Source organism: Acanthopagrus latus, chromosome 17, assembly GCF_904848185.1.
Source record: "Acanthopagrus latus isolate v.2019 chromosome 17, fAcaLat1.1, whole genome shotgun sequence".
NCBI lineage: Eukaryota > Metazoa > Chordata > Actinopteri > Spariformes > Sparidae > Acanthopagrus > Acanthopagrus latus.
This window is the reverse complement of record NC_051055.1, coordinates 9384521-9407368: the sequence shown is the minus strand read 5'-3', so window position 1 is coordinate 9407368 and position 22848 is coordinate 9384521. Positions and strand designations below refer to the sequence as shown.

The 22848-nt window shown below is 41.8% G+C and overlaps 1 protein-coding gene across 3 annotated transcripts in view; it reads left to right on the top strand.

Annotated features, from left to right (window-relative positions):
* The window catches only part of znf407 (zinc finger protein 407), a 159058-nt gene that overhangs the window by 101747 nt on the left and 34463 nt on the right, over positions 1-22848 (top strand). For all 3 annotated transcript variants that reach the window (XM_037074490.1, XM_037074489.1, XM_037074491.1), the window contains exons 7-9: positions 1058-1141; positions 4046-4166; positions 10670-10848. In XM_037074490.1, the coding sequence (XP_036930385.1) occupies positions 1058-1141; positions 4046-4166; positions 10670-10848 (384 nt within the window). The remainder of the gene's footprint in view (positions 1-1057; positions 1142-4045; positions 4167-10669; positions 10849-22848) is intronic.

Sequence of the window (22848 nt, the reverse complement as noted above, 5' to 3'; positions counted from 1 at the left end):
ATGGTGCCTCGGCAGTAGTTCTGAGTGAAGAGTGGGATGACTCAAAGGATTCATGTATTTTTATAAATCCACTACAGTTGCTCTTTGCCAGCCCACGATATCTGAGGTTGTAATACCATTTGATTGCATTTGTTTTATTATGTCAGTGCAACTTTACAATTAAAAAGTGTCGGTGACAGATTAATTATACCGAGGCACATGGAGGGAAAACAGCTGAAATAAGACAAATGTCATGAGTTGTGTGTCACTTCAGTTATCCTGTTGCATTGGCTTTCAAGAACTCTGGATAATTATTACTGACAGGCTCATTTCCAAGAGGACATTGGAATCATTAAAGTCCAATAAAACCTATTTTTTCCTTTGTTAAAATGTATTCTTATAGCTGTGGCTATTGCTTCTATCAGTTGTCATTACGTTGTACAAAAGTCATCATGGATTTCATGGATTTCCAAACTTAGGCCCACTTTATCCAATCAGGACAGAGAACTCATCAAAGAGGCGGTCCTGTCTACTCGTGGACACGGAGAGCAGCTTCCTCCTGTCTGCGGCCATGTCTGCCCATTGCTGTGCACTCATGTGGTGACGTAGAGAGGAGCGTGGAGATTGCTAAGTCCAAAACAGACAGAAAGGTAGCTCAAATGATGGCAACACTTAAAACTGCTTTAAGTGAACATGCATGAAGAGTAGTTTTACCTCACAACAAGTTAAAGAGCACACACACTGTTATAATGTATACATATTTTACATTTTTTTTATGTGAAAAATTTGGCAGGCCATCATGAACCTCATGGTTGCCTTACCCTGGCTCGTGGGCCCTCCTTTCATGGCCCTGGGACAGATAATCAGACAGGTTATAAACAAACCAACAGTCTATTTGGAGAAAACGGGCATTGCGCACAACTACATCAAGTATAGTGGGCACCTGATCGAGGTCAGAGTCTATTAACTGTAGTGGATGTTAACAAGGGACATTTTGGGTGATTTCACCATTGTCCTTTGAGATAATTCAGTATGAATGTTCAACTGCTTTGCTTCTGCTCTTAATCTGTTTCGACAGGAGAGAAGTCCTATCTGTGTGACCTGTGTGGTTTTGCCGGTGGCACGAGACACGCCCTCACCAAACACAGGCGCCAGCACACAGGTAAGCCATGACACACGCATCCCGAACTCACACCGTGGAGTAATCTAAGTGCACACATGGGCCGTCACATTCGTGGACCTTCATAATCTCGAACAGTGATTGACAGTTCAAGATCTGAAACGCCACAATATTTTTTTCCACATAGTTTTACAAACCGTTTGCCGTCTCACACACACACACACACACACACACACACACACAGAGGCACATCAGTGTGACATGCTGCTGTCAGTGATAGGCATGTGTACCAGTATGGCTGACTGAATCTGAGATTTTTAATTTCAGTTATCATTTCACCATGTCATTCTGTCGCTTAGGGAAATTGCATTTTTCAGATAGGCTGTCAATAACGAGTGCTTTTTTGGAAATTGGGGTAGTGAAACAAATACTGTTCTTAACCGTTGTCTGGCAGGCGCCCAAGGATCAAGAATCCTGTTATAAATATTCATTTAGGTTTTCATAATTCATTTTGTTTGCTCCTCAGTTTTTTTTTCTGCTATTTCCCCTCGAAACCTCCATTTTCCATCCTCCTCTCCTGTGTTGACATATGTCAATTCCACAGATTTAGCTGAATATTCAAATCTGTTGTCACACAGCTGCATGTGAAGAGTCCACGCTATCTGACAGTGTTCTTGTCAGAGTTTGACTTAGACACATTTTTAAAAGCCACTGCTAACGCTAACATTCCCGTGGTATAAGTTTTCTAAAGACAACATTGTGTTTCTATTTAGAATCTTAAAATATTCCCCACATTTATAAGGACTAAGTGTCTACTGTTATTCCTATCAGTATGGAAATGTTCCTGAACACTGCAGAAGTCAATCGAATGCCATGGCAGCTCTATGAAGCAGGGTGAGGTTTTATTGCAGGTTTTAAACACTGACATCCCCGAAGCCGTGGAGTGAAATACTCCCTCACTACTCTGGTCTGCCATTTGAAATAAAGAATAATTAAAAGTACAAACTCCTGCCAGCTACGAACAATGTTCCAGCTTGTAACACGTCCAGGCATTAGTCCTGCCATTTTAATTTTAACTTAAATTGATGCGTTGACCCTGTGGAGCGTGGACTTACAATTTAGAATCAAGTCTCTTTATCTGTAAGATTAATGGCTGTGCGTCAAATATGGTAATTATCCATCATCTAATGATAGAAATCTCCCATCTGGTTTTCCATTAAAATGTAACTCGTCATATTTCATAGAAATGCATTTATAAGTAATAAACACATCCTGCTGACAGACGGATAAACTGTCTCCGATGAGATCACAACTTTAACACAGCATTTTTTCCTTACACTGTTTACAGTACACCGTAACGATACCATATCGGCTTGGCAGGCTCACTATGTGCTCTGAAATCAATACCTGGGTGCCCAATAGAAGCGATGTAACAAGCCATACACGGAAGGCAAAATCGAGGAACAGCTAGTATCGTGCTTGTTTGAATTCACTGATTGTTTAACACAAGTTTACACTTTTATCAAGACTTCAGAAGGAAAACCCTGTCTTAGAAAAACCAACTAGGCATATCAGGTGTGTTTTAATTGGTAGCTTGTAGGTAGAATGTGTAAACTATATGATCAACTTGAATCAGATCAGAATAAGAATTTCCTGTATTTGTCCAGCAAACTGGGAAATTCTTCATCACAGCAGTAAGAGGACAGTAATATTGTAATAAACAAAAAAAATTGAAAATTGTCCAGTTAGTGCCAAAAAAAAAAATAACGAGAAATAGGTTATCTGTTGAGTTTTTTATGACATAGTACACGTGTGAGGTCTACCGGGAGCAGTGCTGGTTGTACGGTCTGACAGCAGCAGGAAGAAAGGACCTGCGATACCTCTCCTTCACACACTTGGGGTGTATTACTCTATTGCTGAAGGAGCTGCCCAGTGCAGAGATAGTGTCCTGCAGGGGGTGGGACTCCTTCACCAGCAGTGATGACCATCATCCCGCTCTCTCCCACCACCTGCACTGGGTCAACAGGGCATCCCAGGGTGGAACTGGCCTTCTTGATACGTTTATCAAATCTCTTCCTACCTGCTGCCGAGATGATGCTGCTCCAGCAGACTGCTCCATAGAAAATGGCTGATGCCACCACAGAGTCATAGAAATAAGTCAGGAGTGCCCCCTGCACTCCAAAGGACCTGAGCTAACTCAACAGATGGAGTCTGCTCTGACCTTTCTCATATGTCGCTGCAGTGTGATCAGTCCAGTCCAGCTAATTGTTCAGGTGCACTCCCAGGTACTCGTAAGATGTCACCATCTCAATGTCCAATCCCAGGATGTTCACCTGTGTGCAGGGTCGTCTGTGCCTGCGAAAATCCACCACCAGTTTATAATTGATTAAATTGAAATTTCAGCCCTTCAAGTCATTTCAATGCTTCAATAGATACAAACATATTTTTGTAACTCCTGTGTTATAAGCAAGCACACTTTACATCTTTGTCAGAAAATGCAATTTGCCAACTTTTTGTTTTTGTTATTAATTGGTCTCCAAATTAGTCCCACACAGCATTATGAGCAATGAAAGGTCCAGTGTGTAGGATTTAGGAGGATCTATTTGCAGAAATGGAATGAGATATTAATAAATATGTTTTTTATTAGTGTAAAATCATTTGAAACTAAGAATTGTTGTTTCATAACAATAGAATGAGCCTTCTATAGCTAAGGAGGAAGGCTGTCCTCTTTCATGGAGTCCTCTATATTGCAACCGACCAGTTGCAACCTGCTATCTCACTGTTAGATGCCACTTAATCCTATACTCTGGTCCTGTTTGAAGTTCTAAATTTGGATTTATGGAGCTTTTTGACTGGATTTATACATTGTGACCGTTTATCATTGAAAACACTGATGTCATCTCGGTCTCATCTTCATTGTCTATCACTTATCTTTTCACTCAACAGGAGAGAGACCCTTCAAATGTAAGCTGTGCAACTTCGCCTCCACCACGCAGTCCCACTTATCGCGGCACAAACGTGTTCACACCGGGGAGAAACCATACCGCTGCCCCTGGTGCGACTACAGGTACCGGCTCATTGACTAGCCCACGGTTGGTGGCGTTGATGGCTGCCACCATGGCACTGATGATCAGGGGGCTGATAGGTGGGGGTAGGATGGGGCGTGTGGGGAGTATATAAGTGAGTGAGTGTGATGGTGAGAAAGCAGGTGGCATTGTAGGGTAGTTTGGAGGGATGGGGGGACGGCGTTAATGCTACAAGCTGTGTGTGTGTGTGTGTGTGTGTGTGTGTGTGTGTGTGTGTGTGTGTGTGCGCGCGTGCGTGCGTGTGTGTGCGCGTGTGTGTGTTTGGAGGGTGGGTGGGAGAGGTGGAGGGCCGACAGGTCTAATCTCCACAGCATGGCTCCATCTCATCACTCTGCCATCATCAACAGGCCCAGCTAGATCTCTCCCCCAACACACATACACAGACGCACACTGTCTCTCACGCACATACACACAATGTCACTGTCACTGGCAGGTCCCTGTCATTAAAACACCATCATACCACATCAGTAATTACACAGGAAATTGTCGGTGAAATTGAAAAAGTTTTGGCTGGCGTTGCACATCTCCATCTCTCTCTCTCTACATTCCTCTCTCTCTCTCTCTCTCTCTCTCTCTCTCTCTCTCTCTCTCTCTCTCTCTCTCCTGTGCTTCCTCGTCAGGTTGTGGCAGAAGAGTGTGAAAGGGAATGATCTCAAACCCATCATTGGTTTTAGATGTACTCTTCATTCGTTTTTTCCCCTCTGTGACAAAGTCATTTCAGCAGCTCGCTACACCTGCTCCGCTGCAGTGAAGCGCTCCACTCATTTCAAGTCTTTTGTAAGCAGTCCAACTTAGAAAAAAATGAAAAGCGGAGGTGTAATGATTGTCGTCAGGCTATTATTTAGCAATTATCAGTTGATTATCTCACCTTGGACTGAAAGTTATCATGAAGTATCTCTTGACTGTAGCAATTAAGGATGGATAAGTGTAGGAGGTTTTTTTTTAACTGACACTGTTTGATTTAGGATGACTTTTATGTCTAAATGATTTCATGTGACATTTCACTGCAAGAGAGGGCTGCATCCCGTCCGTTATTTGCTAGTTTTAGTTGAACAACAATGTTTGTGTGCGAATATATGATTGATAGTTTTATTAGCACAAAAGCCTGGCTGTAGGGGGCACAGTGATGGTCGGCCCACCATTTTGGTTCAGCCTGAATTAGCTCACTAACTATTTAGATTAGTTAGATTAGGCTAAGATTTTATACAGATATTTTTTTTGGCTCCAAGAGGATGAATACCACTGACTATGGTGGTCCACTTACTTTTCCTTTAGTGGCAACAAGAATTCACAGTTTTGTGAGTTAGTAATATGTCTCAGTAACTGTTGTTGGTGGTGGCCATGAAATTCGGTGTGGACAGTCATGGTGCCCAGAGGATGAATTCTAATGGCTTGGGCGGTCCTCTCACTTTTCATCCAGCACCACCAGCACATCCGAGTTTTCACTTATCCACCAAAATATCTTAACTACTACAAAACTTTATACAGATATTCATGTTTTCCAGTAGATAAATCCTGCTGACTGAAATGTTATGGACTTTGGTCAGCAAGCATCATAATCGGGTAATTTTTTCCCCAGGTTCTTTAGTTTTTGACCTAAGACACACAGTACTAAAATTTCATGTTAGCATTGTTATTGTTATCATTTAAGTGTGCTGATGTTATAAACACATCATCACGGAGCTGCTAGCATGTCCATAGACTCTTCCTCTTGTTAGATTGGAACTGCTGATATTTATGTGTAACATTTGCAAACTGCAAGAATTTGTTGTTGTGGCCAGAATACCATTCTGGCAGACACTTAAGCGCAAGAGCAAAGAAAGAAACCCTGAACACTGAAGTATGAAGAAGACACCATTTTGCATGCTTGATAAGCTGAAGTCTTGTTGCGATAGGTATTATTAACATGATACATTGCCCACAATAACAATGGTTTCATGATACAGCAATGCTGTGACGCTTGACACATCGCAAGACAATCAGCCACGATGCGTCAAAATGTCTGTGTTACTGAAGAAAACAAAGGAGAATTGAAAAGTAGAAGAATTGTGTATTTATGATTTTTGACAAGTGAAATTGCCTAGAGTCTTAGCTTAGTTCCAGTTTAACACACAAACACTGACTGCAACTTGTGACTGCCATCGTTCTTAGGTGAAATACCCATTAACATGCAAAAGACTGATCAGTTCAGTTAAAATATTCAATTAAAATATTTAATGTGAGATGCAACTATTGATGCTCACTAAATCTGTGCAAATTTAATCTGGGTAAGTGATTTAAATTGTTAAGAAAAAAAGGGCAAGAAAAAGAAGTGATTGTGGTAAGTTAAAATGATGATGACATCTTAAATGAGTGTCTTGCTTGTTTAATTAAAAACATCAGTATTTGGCAGAAGTGGCAATATGATATCTTGCTTCCATTTACCATTTATTGCTGCATTAATATACGGTCCCACCCCTATTAAGCACTTGTACTGTATATAAAGAATAAGTTAATCATATAAATTGACTGTTTTTTTTTCTATTTTTTTATCTGGAGGGCAAATTTTGGTCCCACATCAAACCACTACACTAAAATAACCCTAATATCTGAAAGATACTGTACGTGGAATGATTCAAATGTTCTCGGCCCTATTGTTCCTGCACTGGTACTTAATGATCATTACAGATAGTGGCAATTGAAACAGTAAATTAGAAGCCCAATTAACATTCTGGTGGCCCCGGGGGTTCTGAGAGGTCCAGAGGGCGTGTGTGTGGGCGAGCTGGGAGGAGGAGGGAGGTTGGGGAAACGCCCCGCTGGCTTACTAATATGAGGACGAGGAATTGAATGTGGGGGCCTCAGACAGCCGCGAGGGGCCCTCGCCTCCGCGCTGCTTTTACACTCTGAATACATGTTTAAAACCCCGACGTCTCTGGTGGCCTGACCACGATAAGGGGCTACCAGATGAGTTAGCACGTTTGACCTTTCAATGTAAGCCGCGCTCATGAAATATATATGATGCGGTTGTAAAGACATATTTAGGTCTGAGGCAAATGGAGGACTTTGTGTGTGATTGACAGCTCTTGCTCATGAAAAAATATATCTGTTTTACCAGTATAGATCTGATTTTCACTATTAACATATCCATATTAAATGTTATAGATGGCATCCATGGTTCCCTCTTGATACGATGAGATCTCCATCAAGACTGTTCCTCAAATGCATGTAAATGAGCTGGGAGTGAATGATCTATCAAATGCCACTCATCTCCTATTCAGACAGAGATAGATAATAGAGGGGGATAATTATAGTTAGAGAATAGTGGTAAAAATATTCTAATGATATTGCACTGGGAGTCCTTGGCTGTCAATTAATGATGTCTACTTGACTATTCTGCAGCTATTTATGCAGGCCGCGACAACTTCTTTACTTCACTGTTTAAGGAATCACTTCTATTGTTCACAATGAGGAGTTTTTCCTCCTCTCGTTTCTCATTAAAGTCACAGTGGCATCTTAAATGGTCTAATTGATATGTAGCCTCTGACTCCTGCCACGTTACCATCCTTCCGGTGCTATTATTGTTTATTGAATGCTGCAGCATTCATGTTTCAATCTACCTGTTAGAATACTGTCTCAGTTCGAGGCGACGGCGTCTTTGAGGATGACACGCTTACTGTCAGTGCCAGGGAGGTTTGCGACCTTGTAAAGTGAAGGGAGAGATGGGGGAGGAGGGGGAGACATTAATGATGATACCCAGGCCCACTTGGCAGAATAAGATCCAAATAGCACCACTGATCCCCCCCCAACTCTTAACACACACAAAGAAACACATTTAAATCTCCTCTAACGAAGCGCCTCTCAATTACACCTCTCCCATTACCATACACTCGTTTGGGAGGAGGAATATGGAAATGGCTAAAATAAAGGGGAGAGGGAGGGAGAGAGAGACAGAAAGAGGAAGAGTAGGGGTGATGCAGCCGTTGAGCATCAGTATGGCTGATTCCCATGGTGAGTGCATGGATGGGGGAGGAAGTTGAAACAGTGTTGGACTAATTAATACAGTGTATAGTAGGAGGGCTGGTGTGGGCTTTCACTAACTGTGACACCTGCTGACTCCTAAACGCACGTTGTGTTGTTTTAATATGACAATTACGCCATTACCATATCTGAGAGATAGCATGGCCCCCCTAGGAATCCACCCGCGCTCTCTTTAGAACCTTTTAGCTCAGCTTCAAATTTTATATATTTATGCTCCTACTTTCGAATAAGAAATCAGTTCAATTTTAGCATTAAATGCATTTTTTAGCAGCCTGACTTACGGTAATTCATGAGCATGTGACAGTTTAAATTCTTCCACATGTCTTTTTTTTCATTATGCAAAAGAGCAGTCAACAGATGTGACCGTGATTTCTCTGTGAACCTGCTGTTTTTTTGCTAGTGATGGCTGGTGAACTAATCACAACAATGTGTTTGCCAATTTGCTGGATAAATGATTGAGGATGTGTGTGAATGTCAAGGGTTGCGTACATATCTGTGGGCCGTCATTCAGTGTAAATCAGATTCATTTAGATACTTTGGTAACACTTTTGATAAAGGCAATGACTATAATGAATTATGAATACATTATGAACATAGTTATAATGCGCTGTCTAGTCTTAGTTATAAGAACACATGGTTTTTCAAATGTTTTATAGCAGTAATCATAACCCATGATACATTAAAACCATACCCATAATGCATCATAGTGTGCCTATCCTAGTATACAATCATAAATCTACAAACTTCTCTCTAACAAATGTTATAGAGGAGCCACAGTAGTGGTTTTGTGGCATCTCTCTCCTTATTTTTGTGGAGGTTTAAAGCTAGCCCACCTTTACTTGTCTGTTCATCACCTCTGGCGATCATTGCTCAGGCTAACTACCAGGTTCTTCTTCTTTGCTCAACTTTAAACAAACCAAAACGCACAGACAAAGACACAAATGTAAAGCTTTCATGAAGTGATCTGGTAAAACCAACATTTGTTCATTGTTGTGCTTTACTGCGCTTTACTGCGCTTCAAAAAGCGCTTTGTTGAGTGTGGCATCCCAGCCTACTGTAGTGTTCGGTCTTGTGAAGAGCCCTCATTGCTCACCAGAGGCTGGTGCTTATGTATTTCATACAGCATGAACAGAACCCAGATAGGGCCCGCTCTGTTTTTTTTTTTTGTTTTTTTTTTAAGGCCCCAGTAGAGCCGGACTGGACTGTGGCCCCATGATGGAGAGAGGTGTCTCTGCAAAAGTGAAAACAAATTCTCTCCTTGGCTGGCGTGAGCTATGGCACTGTGAGGCTTTATTGTCCCGGCCAAGGTGATAAGGGAGAGTAATTGCGTATTATACTGTCCGAGAATGTCAGGTCCAAACTGAGCACGAGTGCCCCATCCATCAACACATGATGGTGTGTGTTTATGTGTGTGTATGAGCTGTGCTCTACACTGCACATGCTTGCTTGCATGATGCATTATGTGTGTGCTCTCTTGTGCACATGTGTGCGTACACAGGGGATGTTTAAGAATTCTGGCCTGTATATTTTCACCTGTGTCGTCAGATCAGAGATTAAAATTTGTATTTTGGTGCAAACCAAGGTTTGTTCACATCTATATATGTATGTACAATATGCATGTATGTGCATGTTTGTCTTGCCCATTGTGTTTGTGTGTGTTCACGGGCAGGTTTAGATAGAGCCTGAGAGCAGGTCAGGCAGCATCATTAATCAGCAGAGGGTTGTGTGTGACTCTCTGAGCTGACATCATTACATCCTACACCCTGCAGTAGCTCACTGCTCGGCCTGCCCTATCTGACCAGCCCACAAGACCGACAAACTCTCACACACACATACATGCACACACGACGCGCACCTCTATTCCTATACATTTCATCCAACTGCAAAAGATACATAATGCATAACAGGTGTCTTCAGACATATCTCTAATGCGCTCAGTAGGCCTCCACCTGCAGTCCCACACCAAGCATCACCCACTGCTCCCAGCACCATTACACACTAATGCTGAACAGCTATAGTCAGAGAGAATATCTGAGAGATGTGTAAGTGCATGGCAGAATATCAAAGAATTTGCAGGATGTAAATAATGTTTGTGTAACTAGTTGTGTTTCGCTGTTTGTGAAAGCGGTCTTTAGTCGATGCTGGTTGTGGGCCTGTTTCACTGAGGCATATTTAAGCAATGAATGCTTTGAGAGTCTGTCCAAACACGGCTGCTCCCTCAGCTCCAAAGCCCAGCATGACTTTTTTTTAGTGCTTATGTGCGTGTTTGTGTGAGTGTGTGAGTGCGCGTCAGCATTGCAACAAAATGAAATGTTAGTACAGCAAACCTTTCTTGGGAATGTTGCCAAGCATTTATCTTGTGTTTTCTCCCTTATGACTCCCATCTTTAATGTTTTTTTTCCTTATTTATTTATTTATTTATTTCAAAAAGGAATCAGGCCTTTTTATCTTTGTTTGTCCCCCTCAGATCCAACTGTGCTGAGAACATCCGGAAACACATACTCCATACGGGCAAACATGAGGGCGTGAAGATGTACAACTGTCCCAAATGTAGCTACGCCACCAATTCTCCCATGGAGTTCCGCAACCACCTGAAGGAACACCACCCTGATATTGAGAATCCAGACCTCGCCTACCTACATGCAGGTAAACCATCCTTCCGTTTGTGCCTGGGGAGGCTCTGTTTTTTTCTGATAGACCAATATCGGAGACAATTTATGGCATTTTTCCAGTTATCGTAATCTATGTTTTTGTGTCCAGAATCGGATAGAATAAAGTAATTTAACCATGGCTCCGATACAGCAGCCTCTCTCTGTCTGTAGTCAACCCCGATAGTCTCAGTCAGTATTCCCTCCCATAACAATATCACTGGTTACATGCCGTGAGTAACAGCAAATCAACACTGAATAATCTGAATCTGCAAATGAACTACTGATAGAAGTAGTCCAATAAATGTGGTGTAAACCAAGAAAAGAACAATATTTGCCTTTGAAATGTAGCAGAGTGGAGCTATAAAGTACCATAATTGAGTGAATAGTGTTTAGTTATTTCCCATCCTTGGTTATTCTATATTTTGACACAATTTATAGTTTTAACTGCAAATGTGCGTCAGTTCCATGGTTGGTTATCTGTTTCCTTGATTAGTCATAATTGGCCTCAATATTGTCTTTTAAAAAAGCAAGAAAACAAAATTAATCACAAATGAGCCCTGCCAACAGATTCTTAAGGATCTGGTTGAGTTGTGAAAGGATTACGATTGGAGTTCAACTCCGCACTTTAATATTGTGCATGTGACCGTACTCTGTCTCCATTGTGTATTCTCAACATCCATAACATTCATGCTCTGGAAGAAAAAAATGGCTGTTAGGGGTAAGACTTAAATGTGTATTATCGTGTCTATTCAGAAATAACAGTGTTCTGAAGCAGTCCTGAGCACTTCTATGTTTAAAGAACTTTGGAGCCTCAGGCTTAAGTACAGCAATGTTTTGCATGAGTTTCACAGTTGAGCTGCCCATGTTTAGCATTGTTTTCATTTAAGGTTGGCTGCTGAGAATTGGCTAAAAGTTAAAGGGATGCTCCAAACTTAACTCAGGATGATGAGTTTACTAGTCTTGGTACCAGTCAGGTTGTAAAAAACAGCTGCGTAAGGTCCTCTGGATCTCTGCATCACGAGAGATGGATGACTAAAACATGCAGTTGAGTTGTATCATGGGACTTGTTGGATCCAGTGTTTCTGGAGCTTTACCAGTACTAGAGACTAAAAGTAAGGATGTTGACTTGTGCATCTCTTGCTAAACCATTCTGACATGTTTTTTTTTTGTTATTGTTTTGGTTTTTTTGTTTCTTTGAATCCCCCAACTTTACGGAGCTGCCACGTTAAATCTCTGGATGGTGTTTTTAATGGTACTTGGAAACATTATGTGTCCATTATTTTTCATCTAGTAGTATTTGAACCCTACTACCTTCAATTGACCAACTCCACCCTCCAATTTCCTGCATTCTAAGATGTAATGTGCACACACACTTCTACACACATACAGTGTATACCCACAGACAAATCAACATTTGAAATCATTCTGCTGAATTAAATCACCTGGCTGCCCTTTCAACCCTGCCCGGGCTCCTTTTATTCCACAGAGGTCAGACTGTCCAGAATCCTTGAGTGTGTTTCTGTCGCTGGATCGAGTCTTGCTTTTCAATGCTGATGGAGGGCACCCAGCCACAAAGAGGCAGCACTCCGATTGCTGCCCTATCCATCCCTGCCAATCACTCAGGCCATAGAGACAGATGAAATCTTGTTCTCCCTCCATTGGTTTCTTTGTATCCCGGTGTTCTCCCTTTGTCCTTGAAGGCCACCAAATCCAATCGGCAGAGTGCTTGTCCTTCAGAGGAGCAGAGAGGACAGCCTTTATCCTGTTATGCCTTTGACCTTAAATAAAAGCAGTAGAGTTGGAGGGGAGCTCCATGGGAGAAAGGCCAGGCAGGGACATCATTGGAAAATGGCTGCATTTTGGTGGCACTGTTGTTTAGTTCCTATTGAAACTGAATGGACCTGAGGTGCGTCTTTGTGCTGACTCTGGAAACTTTATTTCTTTAAATTTCTCGAACAAGCTTCTTCTTGCTATAATTTCTATTCCTCAGATTCAAGGACCAACTTGTGTCAACGATCTCCTTGACTTCCTTGTTCTAACCTCTTTGTAGAACCGTTTTACCTTCAGCTACTTACACGAATACATCCCTGCTTGGTATTCTCCTTACCCTCTCACCTCGAGCCAAAACACACCTTTACGCCTCCTCTTACCCTTTCACCCCTGGATTTCCCTCACCTCTGTTTGTCCTTATGCATGGGTGACCTTTGGTGAAGAATACGGTCTCACAAATTCATTTTGCTGCTTTGTGTCCCTCTTACTCTGATCTGTTAAGCCACATGAGAAGAGTAACACCAAGTCGAGAAGGAGATTTCTCAGAATGTGTCCAGGCCAATGTTGTGGCATCGACTTAAAAGTGGTTATGATCCGACCACAAGTCCAACCAGCTAGAGCGAGCAACTTGTGTTGCGGGTTTCAGTTTCCAGTCATATGAGCAGAGGTCAGATCTCATCTGCATCGTCTTTCAGTCATCTGGAGGAGATATTTCCCCTCTTTCAGTCAACTTAAGCAGCACGTTTTCAAGATGTCATCTTGACACTGCAATTCATATTCTGCTCACGCCACAGCACAGATATGAACCGGAGGAATGACAGCAAAAGAAATGATCCAAAAATGCAGCTGATGGTATTTCTTTCCCTTGAAGAAAATTCCTTAAAGCACCAATTTCCAGAGAGAAATAGTCTGATCCCACTTAGCTTTCATTGATGCCTTAAAATTTGCTCAAAATTTTCCTCTGTGGTAGCAACACGCAAATCAACCACTACAGGAATGCGGAAAATCAACAAGCCTCTTTACTTGATTAAGACCAAAGCAATCAAACTATAGGTGGGTTGAAAAGGCATTGAAAGTGCACTTGTGATCTCTGCGTCTTTCAAAAGAGGGGAAAGGGAGGTGGGGGTGGCAGCGGAAAGAGCACTGTTTCATCTAAGTAGACAGAACGAGACCAAAAGAAAGAGACAGGGGAAAAAAAGATTAAGAAGGTAGATGTTGAATTAACCTGCTTGTGATTGCTCTCTGTCAGAGTGGCACCAGGGCCAGCAGCGAGAGGCAAATCGTCTGTGATGGCCCTTCCCGCTGTTCCCCCTTTGAAAGACACAGATCAAACGCACCCTAGTCATGGGCCCTTGCAGCCCCTCGCGCCGGATTGATTGACACCCGAACGTCTCCTCCGCTGCTCCGTCTTTCCATATCACTTTCTCTGTCTCCCCCCCTCCCTCTCTCTCTCTCTCTCTCTCTGTCTTCCCTTCTTTATTCAGCGTCGCACTTCGAATTAAAGCCCTTCTCAAGGATGAAAGCAGAGGTCCTTTGCAAACGAAGGAAGAGAGGGAATTAGACCCAGCAAGTGATGGAGGGGAATGATGATTAGAATTAGAGGGGGGAAAAGACAGAAAAAGGGGAGCTTAGATATGTGAGGGGAAAATGTTGCTGATAGGACACATTTTAATAAAATGGTGATGACAATTGTCTTCTTTGTGCGATCTGCTGAGAGATATGCCAGAAAGAAGTGGCGGTGCCCATGTGATCCCAGCATAGATAGCACTGCAGCAGAGCCAGAGCTACAGGTACCTCGGCGCACCACGACTTTGCTAAATTACCCCTCAACTAGAACTTTTCTTTCTAGTTAAAATGCTGCAAGTACGCTATGAGTGGAGAAGCTTTGGGAAATGTTGAATTTCCTTCTTTCTTTGCTATCTCCCCCCAGCGAGGTCATCCTTGGTTGCAGGGCAATGGCTTTGTTAAATTAGCTTCCTGTCCTGTTCAGTACCGAACACCGTGTTACACTCACACACGCACACAGGTGAGGTGTCGCCATTAGCTTTGTCAGAGCGTCTTCATCCCACTATTTTTAATTGTGAAATATTTCCCTAATTTTCAAGCAAGGTTATAACTGCATATCTTGGGGGCATAGAGATCAAATGCTTTGTAATTAGCTAACAGCGACGGAGTACTTGGATGTGCTGCTTAGTGCCTAAAAAGATAAAACAAATAAATAAATAAACTTCTTCAAGGCATTGTTGCTGCTTTATGCAGATTCTATTTTCCTTAATAATGCATGATGGATGGCTACTGGAGAGGGCTCGAGGAGACCTGGCCTTGTAAGTGATGATCTTAATACACAGTTACAACCACAGGCAAATTCATTTGTTTGCATATATTTTTCCTTATTAAACAAATCTGTAAACAAATATGGGTTTGGATGGCTTTTACTTAAGTTATGCATCTGCGCACCTCGCCGACTCCCCCTCCCCTCGCCTTCACCTTCTGTTCATCATGCGATGAAACATTACTCTCCTGAGTTTTACTTGGGTATTGTGTTACGCCGGTGTGTTGGATTGTGGAGGACAGGTGTGTATGTCATGCAAACGTGTACTGGTATCCCAGCGCATATGACACTGTGTCGACGTTGTGAGAGAAGCCACAGACACCGGTGATAAAATCAACATCTGTTTCTAATAACAATGTGTTATATGTGACACGTTTCTATGTGAGGAAAATATGTGAAAAAAACAATACTTCACAGTTTCTTTGAAAAAAAAAACACCTATAGGACATCAAGTCGTCAGCGCTAGTGATGAACCTGCGTCTTTGTGTCACCTTCCTTATGTTGCATTCACATGATGGGCATTAATGAAAAAAGTCATTCTGTTCAGTACGATGTAAAATCCGATTAACACAGCCTCATTGTGCTGATGCTGTCACGGTGTGGATTTAGTTATTCAGAGTTGTCTGCTACAAAGTCAAAAATGAGCTATTTGCTGGCTTCTTGGGAGCTAACAAATGTTAAATACTTTTACCAGCAAAGAAAAAAAAAAAAAACATGCTCAGCTGTTGCAGTTTAATTTTTGGTGATAAAAGTAATCCCACATAGAAAACAATGAACATGGCCTAAAATATGAATATACATGGCCCTTTGTACTGATCATATGTCTTGTAACACTTACTATTTTTGAGCTCCAGTGTTTGTTATTCTGTCATCATGTCTAATTTTCTCAACCACACAAAGCAGCCTCAACATGCCTGCATGTATGAACTTGAAGGTAAGCTCAGGCCAGAGTTGGGTGTTAATTGGTGAATTCCCTAATGGGGGAACGCCTTTCAGCTTCATCAGGTCCTGAACCTGAGGACTAATGTCAACTGTTTTGAACTCCGTATTCCTTTTCACTCCGCCATTAAATGTCCCTCTTTTGGACCCTCTCTGAGTTTAATGTCTACCTCTCGCCATCTGCACACTGCTTGTGCAGTCGAGATATTACAGTTGAGAAGCAGCTGTTCAATGCCAGTGTGTCAATGCCAGGAGACATGCGTCGGGAGGGGGGGGTTGGCTGAGCGGTTTAGGGGAAAACGCACACCGTCTCTTGCGTGCGTCTCAGTTAACCAATACAGGGTTGGTCTGGGCCGAGCAAGCAGCAATTCCTGAATAATGACCTGCTCCAGTGAGCGTGAAAACTCCCCCAACTGGCTGCATTTATCACACATCAGCCACAACAAACGGCCTTTTGTTTCATCCTCCTCTTTCTTTCCCTTCCCTTCCTCCTGGCGCCGATCCGAGCGCCTCCTCTCAACCATTTAGTGGCCATCCAGAGGCTTGATTGACAAGTCTGATATAATCAAGGTAAGATGTTGGAGCGGTAGGTTTCTGTCTGCTCTGAATGGGAAGTAATGTCTACATTGTGTCTTTGCCACCTTTAGGCCATCACAGACAGATTTCTTTTCACACAGTAAATGATGACAGGAAGTGTGGTGTCATTGACAGGCTGGGTCAGCCTCTGCCTCCGTCTGAGCCTCTGGACAAGTTGTGTTGCTGTCAGAAAATGTGAGGCAGATTGATGACACTTGATACAGGCTCCCTGGTGTTTCAGCGGCACAGTTCTGTTAGGTGCTTGCTTATGTTGCACTATTCTAAAAAAGTTGCAGATGTCTTATGTAGGGCACAGCCTGTAACAGTTGCACAGAGTGATGGTGGGACAAAGGGATAAAATTGTTCAGACGGCAAAGGTTTTTAATCTAACACATCAATCAGTAACACTTTATAGTACAGCAACATTATGTAACTTCTGAATCTTAAAATAACGGCTTCAACTTAATTTAGATGATCCAGTGTCTTGTAACAGGATGAATGGCGTCTCTGTTTCTTGTTTCTGCACTATGTAACTTCAGTGAGAAGGTATGATCACAGCGTTACATACGTGTTTACTTCAACATACAAGTTTTCAACACATAACATTATTTGGACGTAATGAGTTTTGTCTGTAGTTAGCACCTACATTACATCTGGCTTATTGTTATAGCACTGGGATTTGTATGACAATGGTGGTGTCCTTAAAAGTCCTTAAAAGATGCTTGTTAACATTAATAAGTGATTATCAGTTTATGATTTCATCATAAACGTCTTTATTGTTAGGTTATAGGACATTTATAAGCACTTCAGAAAGTTGGTAACAGTTTAAGAACACTGAAGAGCGTTAGTAAAAACTTATGAGTGTCTAGTGATTGTTCGTAATAGCATTTACTAAGATTTTTCTGTTGTTGTTTAAAATGAATATGTACTGTACTTAGTACTAACCATAACCCTACTTGTGCATTTATTAGCAATTAACTGTGCGCTTAAACACCGCCTTGTTAAGCTTATTAAATCCTTTATTGTGGACGTACTAACGGTTGGAGTGCCAGCTGAGGCAGGGCCGGTCTGTGTTCAGTTTGTATAAGGGCACACGCGATGCATGATTTTTGGAGCCAAAGCTGAAAAACGCAATCAGGATGTAAAAACGTCTGATATCGATAGATGAATTGATATACACAATTTTTTTTAAACAAAAATGTATGCTAGGGACTGGATGTTTCACACTTTAACAAGAAACTATAATGTCTGAAATGACACCTGTGCACCAAAACTTACTGAAAATGTAGTTACTATGAGCTATCCCAAGCGTGGGTTTCCTCCAGGAGTTCCAGTTTCACCCACCATAAAAAAAAAAAAAGAACTTGCTTAGTTGTTAGGCCAGTTCTCCTGTCAGTGGCCTTGACCAAGGGTGGATGTTAGCGCACATAAAAATGCTTAACTTCTTTCTTGTTCCCCACAAAGATAAAAGTAAACTAAGTGCTGTATGTTTGCAATAACATGTGTCGGACCACTGGTGTGTTCTTTCATATGAACATGGAGTGCTTAGACAGAGGTGCACACATAGACACACAAACACCTCTTGTGAGTGGCGTGTGGTGGGGATGCTCGCGGGCAGGGCTGCTCCTCCTGTATGGGACAGTGAATATGGGACCAGACAGGCCGCCGGGTCCTATAAAGCCTCATCCATAATTCAATCCTCTCTCTCCTCTCAGTTCAGACACACTGTACGTATCCAGCTAAAGCTAACAGCTGAGCTGTGTCAGACAAGGAAGAAAGACAGAAAGGGAAAAAAAGTAGTTATTGATGAGAAAGTTGACTCAAAGGGAAAAGTGAAAAGATGAGACAGAAAAGCAGGAATTGTTAAAGAGAGCAGGTTGTGAGACGAGGCCAGACTGCTGATCACTTTCATCCTGGTTTGCTCCGTCTTGACCTTTACAGAGTCTACACAGCTCCTATAGTACCAACACGTTCCCCCTGATCTACACCCTCATTGACTGAAGTGCTCTTCTGAGATCTCCACCACGGCCTTTGCCCCTTTTACTGTGCCAAGGACCCTTGTCTTCCTCCTTCGCCTCGCCAGCCTCCGTGTGTCGTCCGTTTGGTGGCTTTACAAACGTCTCGGCATCTCTAATTACCATCAGGCTCAACTTTCCCAACTAAACAACCAATTACCAGCGCTTTAGCCCAGCCCAGTCCCATGTTTCCTGATACAGTGGCCTATTAGGGCCCCTTATTTCTCCCCCAGCATAATTGAATCCCCTGGCTGCTCATCAGTGGGCTAATTTAAGCCAATGTGCAGAGTTGGTAATCAGAGGGGCTGCCTATTAGACTATCAGACCCCAATTAAGTGCCCTCTTATTTCCAACATAACAAGCCACTATCACTACGGCTGTTATTGTATTTCCCTCTTTAGTGCCCAGTTTTGTTTGGGTAAATCTGCGGTCTGTTTGCAGAACAAGAAGAGGAAAAGGCACAAAGTGCAAGAGAGTTCAGTGTTTAGTTTGCCCTGGGTGGCGTTTTGAGAAATACACTTGTAGGTATATATATATATATATATGTATATATATATATATAAAGTAAAATATATAAAATAGATTGATTGATGGATTGATCTGCGTAAGAAAAATTTGTGAAAAATAGATCAAAATTTGCTGGTTCCATTGTCTTAGATATGGATGTTCTTTGATTCCTTGACTCGTCTATGACAGTAAACTGAACATCTTTAGACTGTGGACAAAACAAGACATTTGTAGGCTTTGATGACATTGATGGACCATTATCTGACCAAACAGCTAACAGAATAATCAACAGGAGAACACAAGAGCCCTGAAGACGAACACTAATTAGGGTGACATTCGAGAATAGACAGGCTGAGTGATATAGCTCAGTGATTACAATGTTTCCGTCTAAAACACCCAACAGTCCTTCACTGTATAAAATCTTCTGACATGATTTTAAAAAAGAAAATGACTTTATGGACCACTTTGTGACCGTAGAGCTAGAGTTTTATGTAAAAAAATCCCTGCCTTCCGCTTAAATCACAAACTTAGTGATGAAACTAACGAGTGAGAGTCGAGCATCTCATTAACATAAGAGAATTCCTGGCCTGAGACTTTTCTTTGCCACCTTATTTCAGGTTCAATGAGTGCACACATCACCAAAAATCTTGTTCCTGAAAAATTATGGGCAGTGAAGTTTTTAAACTTGGTAAAAACAAAAATTCAAACATCTATCTCCTGCTGCCACTTGGGTCTGCCAGAATCTGATGTGGCTTAATGCAGCTTTAACTTGACAAATAGATTTGAAACAGGAAAAAAAAAAAAAAAAGTTCAGAGATGAATGCCTTCACCACCGGCACCTCTCTCTGTCCTCTCACAACTACAGAATATCTCACTTTTTTTTTTTTCTTTTCTTATTCTCCTTCCCTTTTCTCCGTGTCCTGTCTTGGTGACTGGTGCAGCTGAGGGGAGCCAGAGTGTGAAAGAGGCCCACCGAGGGCTGATGAGGACTGTCTTAGCAAAGCGTGTCTCTAGTCTGGGACTGTGATTCTGCAGCACTTTAGTTGGCTGCATGTACATATGCATGTGTGTGTGTGTATGGAAGCGGGGAAAAAAAAAAAAAAAAAAAGCCTTGTGTGCGTGTCTGGAAGTCTGTGTGTGTTTAGTGTTGGTGTCAACTCCCCATAGCCTAATTAAAGGGTGAGGAAAGCCACTCACGGGGAGATTAAACCTAAAAGGGTAAATTAGCACTCAAAAGGGGTGTGGCAAATTCACACATACGCACAGGCCATGAAATCTCTTCTGACACCTGTGAAAAAAATGGGAAAAAAGAGAATAAGGAGGATGGAGAGAGGGGAGAAACTTTTTGTATTTCTGCAGCTGAGCTCTTCGCTGTGTGTTTGTTAAGATGAAGATCTGGACGGGGGACTCTATTTAGAATTAGACATCTTGAGTTTGAGAAGCTGCTGGGGCTGATTATCTGGAGGGCCTGTCAGTTTTACCTGAGTGATTTACTGATTGTTTACTGGTTGTTGATTGTCACTTTGGACAAAAGTGTCTGCCAAATATAAAGAAATACATTTATCACGCAAATGTCAAATAGCTTGCAATCGTCGAAATATAAAACTTAAGATTAGCAAAAAAGATTTTGTTAAATCTTCAACAAAAAATAATTGGATTCTGGTTTTAACTGGTCAAGTTAAGGAGCCGTAAACTTTTGCAAAATTTTAATTTTAGTGGTCAAATACATCCTAAATGTAACATTAATTTAACAGTAAAAATATTAAATTGAACTTGTTATCTTTTAATACTCTTTAAGGGTCAATTAAAGGGTCATTATTTCCCTACTTATCCAGAGTGAAATGTCACCATGTTGTTAGTTTTGGGTTCATTGGCTGTGGTTTTAAAGGGTTATTCAAGTAATTCAATATTGCACTTCCACAACACTCAGGGCCCTGGGAATAGAGCTACAATGATCAATCTATTAAAGGAATAATCCATCAAAAGAAAAATGAATTGCCAACTGTTCTGATAATCAATAACTCGTTCCAGTGACTTTAATGCAAAAATATTAAACATTTGCTTGTTCCAGCCTCTAAAATGTGGGGATGTGCTTCTTTAGTTTGTCATTTAAAACATTACAACATTTAAAAACAGAACGTATCATAAACATTATAAGCATATTAATTGACAGTTAAATAGTGGTGTGACAATACTGGAATTTAAATTCAATAAAAATTACGGTAATTTACTTCTGACCATAGTCAGAAAGGTGGGAGGAGGCATGAATATGTGGACACTGCAGCAGTGTGTGTGTGTGTGTGTGTGTGTGTGTGAGGGTGTGTGCGTGTGTGTGTGTGTGTGTGTGTGTGATGACATACTGTCAAAGAGAAGAGAGAGAGAAAGCACAGATTTTATGAGCTTTCATGAGTAACAATACTGTGAAAATGAGCAGTGAAACAGTTTCAAACAATCAGTGTTGATATTTAGCAATATTTCAATATTTCTGACAACACTGTGGTGACAATAAGCTTCAGTCGCAGCCCCACCTAAGAGGGACACATTATTAAAGTATGTTAAAAATTAAAAAAGCAGGCAAATATCTACTAACCTTAAGTTTAGCCCTGATCGAGATAACCCTGATGATGACATCAGAGTGTCATCTGGGTTGTTTCACAACTTCAATTAATAATTATTCATATCTAATATTAAAACCTTCTCAAATCGCACACTGTCGTTCATTAATTCATTCATTAAGCATGGAGCAGGCTGATTTCCATTTTCTAAATTCAGTGACCTCTGAAACTGAAGAGTGTGTAAAACAGACATGCACACACATGTGGGGGACAGATGTTGTGTGCCACATCATCGGCCTCCCCACCTCATATAAATATCCCACAATTCAACGCTCTTGGCCACACTGATATCTTTCTCCAACTGTCGGCCCCAGACTACTCCCAGTACATCAGGGTGCTTTCTGCCTCTTTCTTCTGGTGTGTGTGTGTGTGTGCGTTTGTGTGTGTGATGATGTCTTAGCATTTGGCTGCATGTGTTTGTTTGTGTGTGCGTGTTGAGAGTGAGTGATGTGACTCTGGGCCAGCAGCTGAATCTGCCACGCTATCTGTCTCTCTATCTGTTTGCCGGTCTGTCTGTTGTCTCTCTCTGCGTTGTCTTCTACTCCTGTTTGACTGCTATCAGACAAGTGTGTTGTTTGAGAGCAAGTGTGTGTGTACATGTCATCTGTCAGTGTCTTTCCCCAGAATCAGACATCTAACGGAGAATCTCTGCTCGGCACACACACACACACACACATATATACTGTAGACAGATACACACACGTGCGCACAGTTTCACACAGAACTTCATCTCCAATCTTATAGTTTTTGCCCCAAGGACTAAGTGTGTATGTTTGCACGTATAAAAGAATGCATGTGTATTGATGTGTTTCTGGGTATGCAGGCACACACACACACACACACACACACACACACACACACACACACACACACACACACACTTGCATGTCTTTCTGTTTGTGAGTGTAAGAAAATAGATCTTGGTTCTGTCACGGCTGGGCCTGCAGGCGTAAGAGGCCTTAACGGATGTCTCTCTCAGTGCAACACACACACACGCACACACACACACACACACACAGACACACTTCCTCTCACATGCACAAACATACACACGAACAGGTCTCAGACCCCTCTCCCTCCTGGACTAGCGGTGAGGAATACAGATTCAGGCTCCTCTCTAGATAGTGATCAGCCTCGCCGTGGCTTCAGAAATGCTATCTTCACCGGGCGGCTGAATTGATAATACTCCCCCCTACGCATTTTATTACAAAGGCCCAGTTTGTAAAAAGGTAATCATTTAC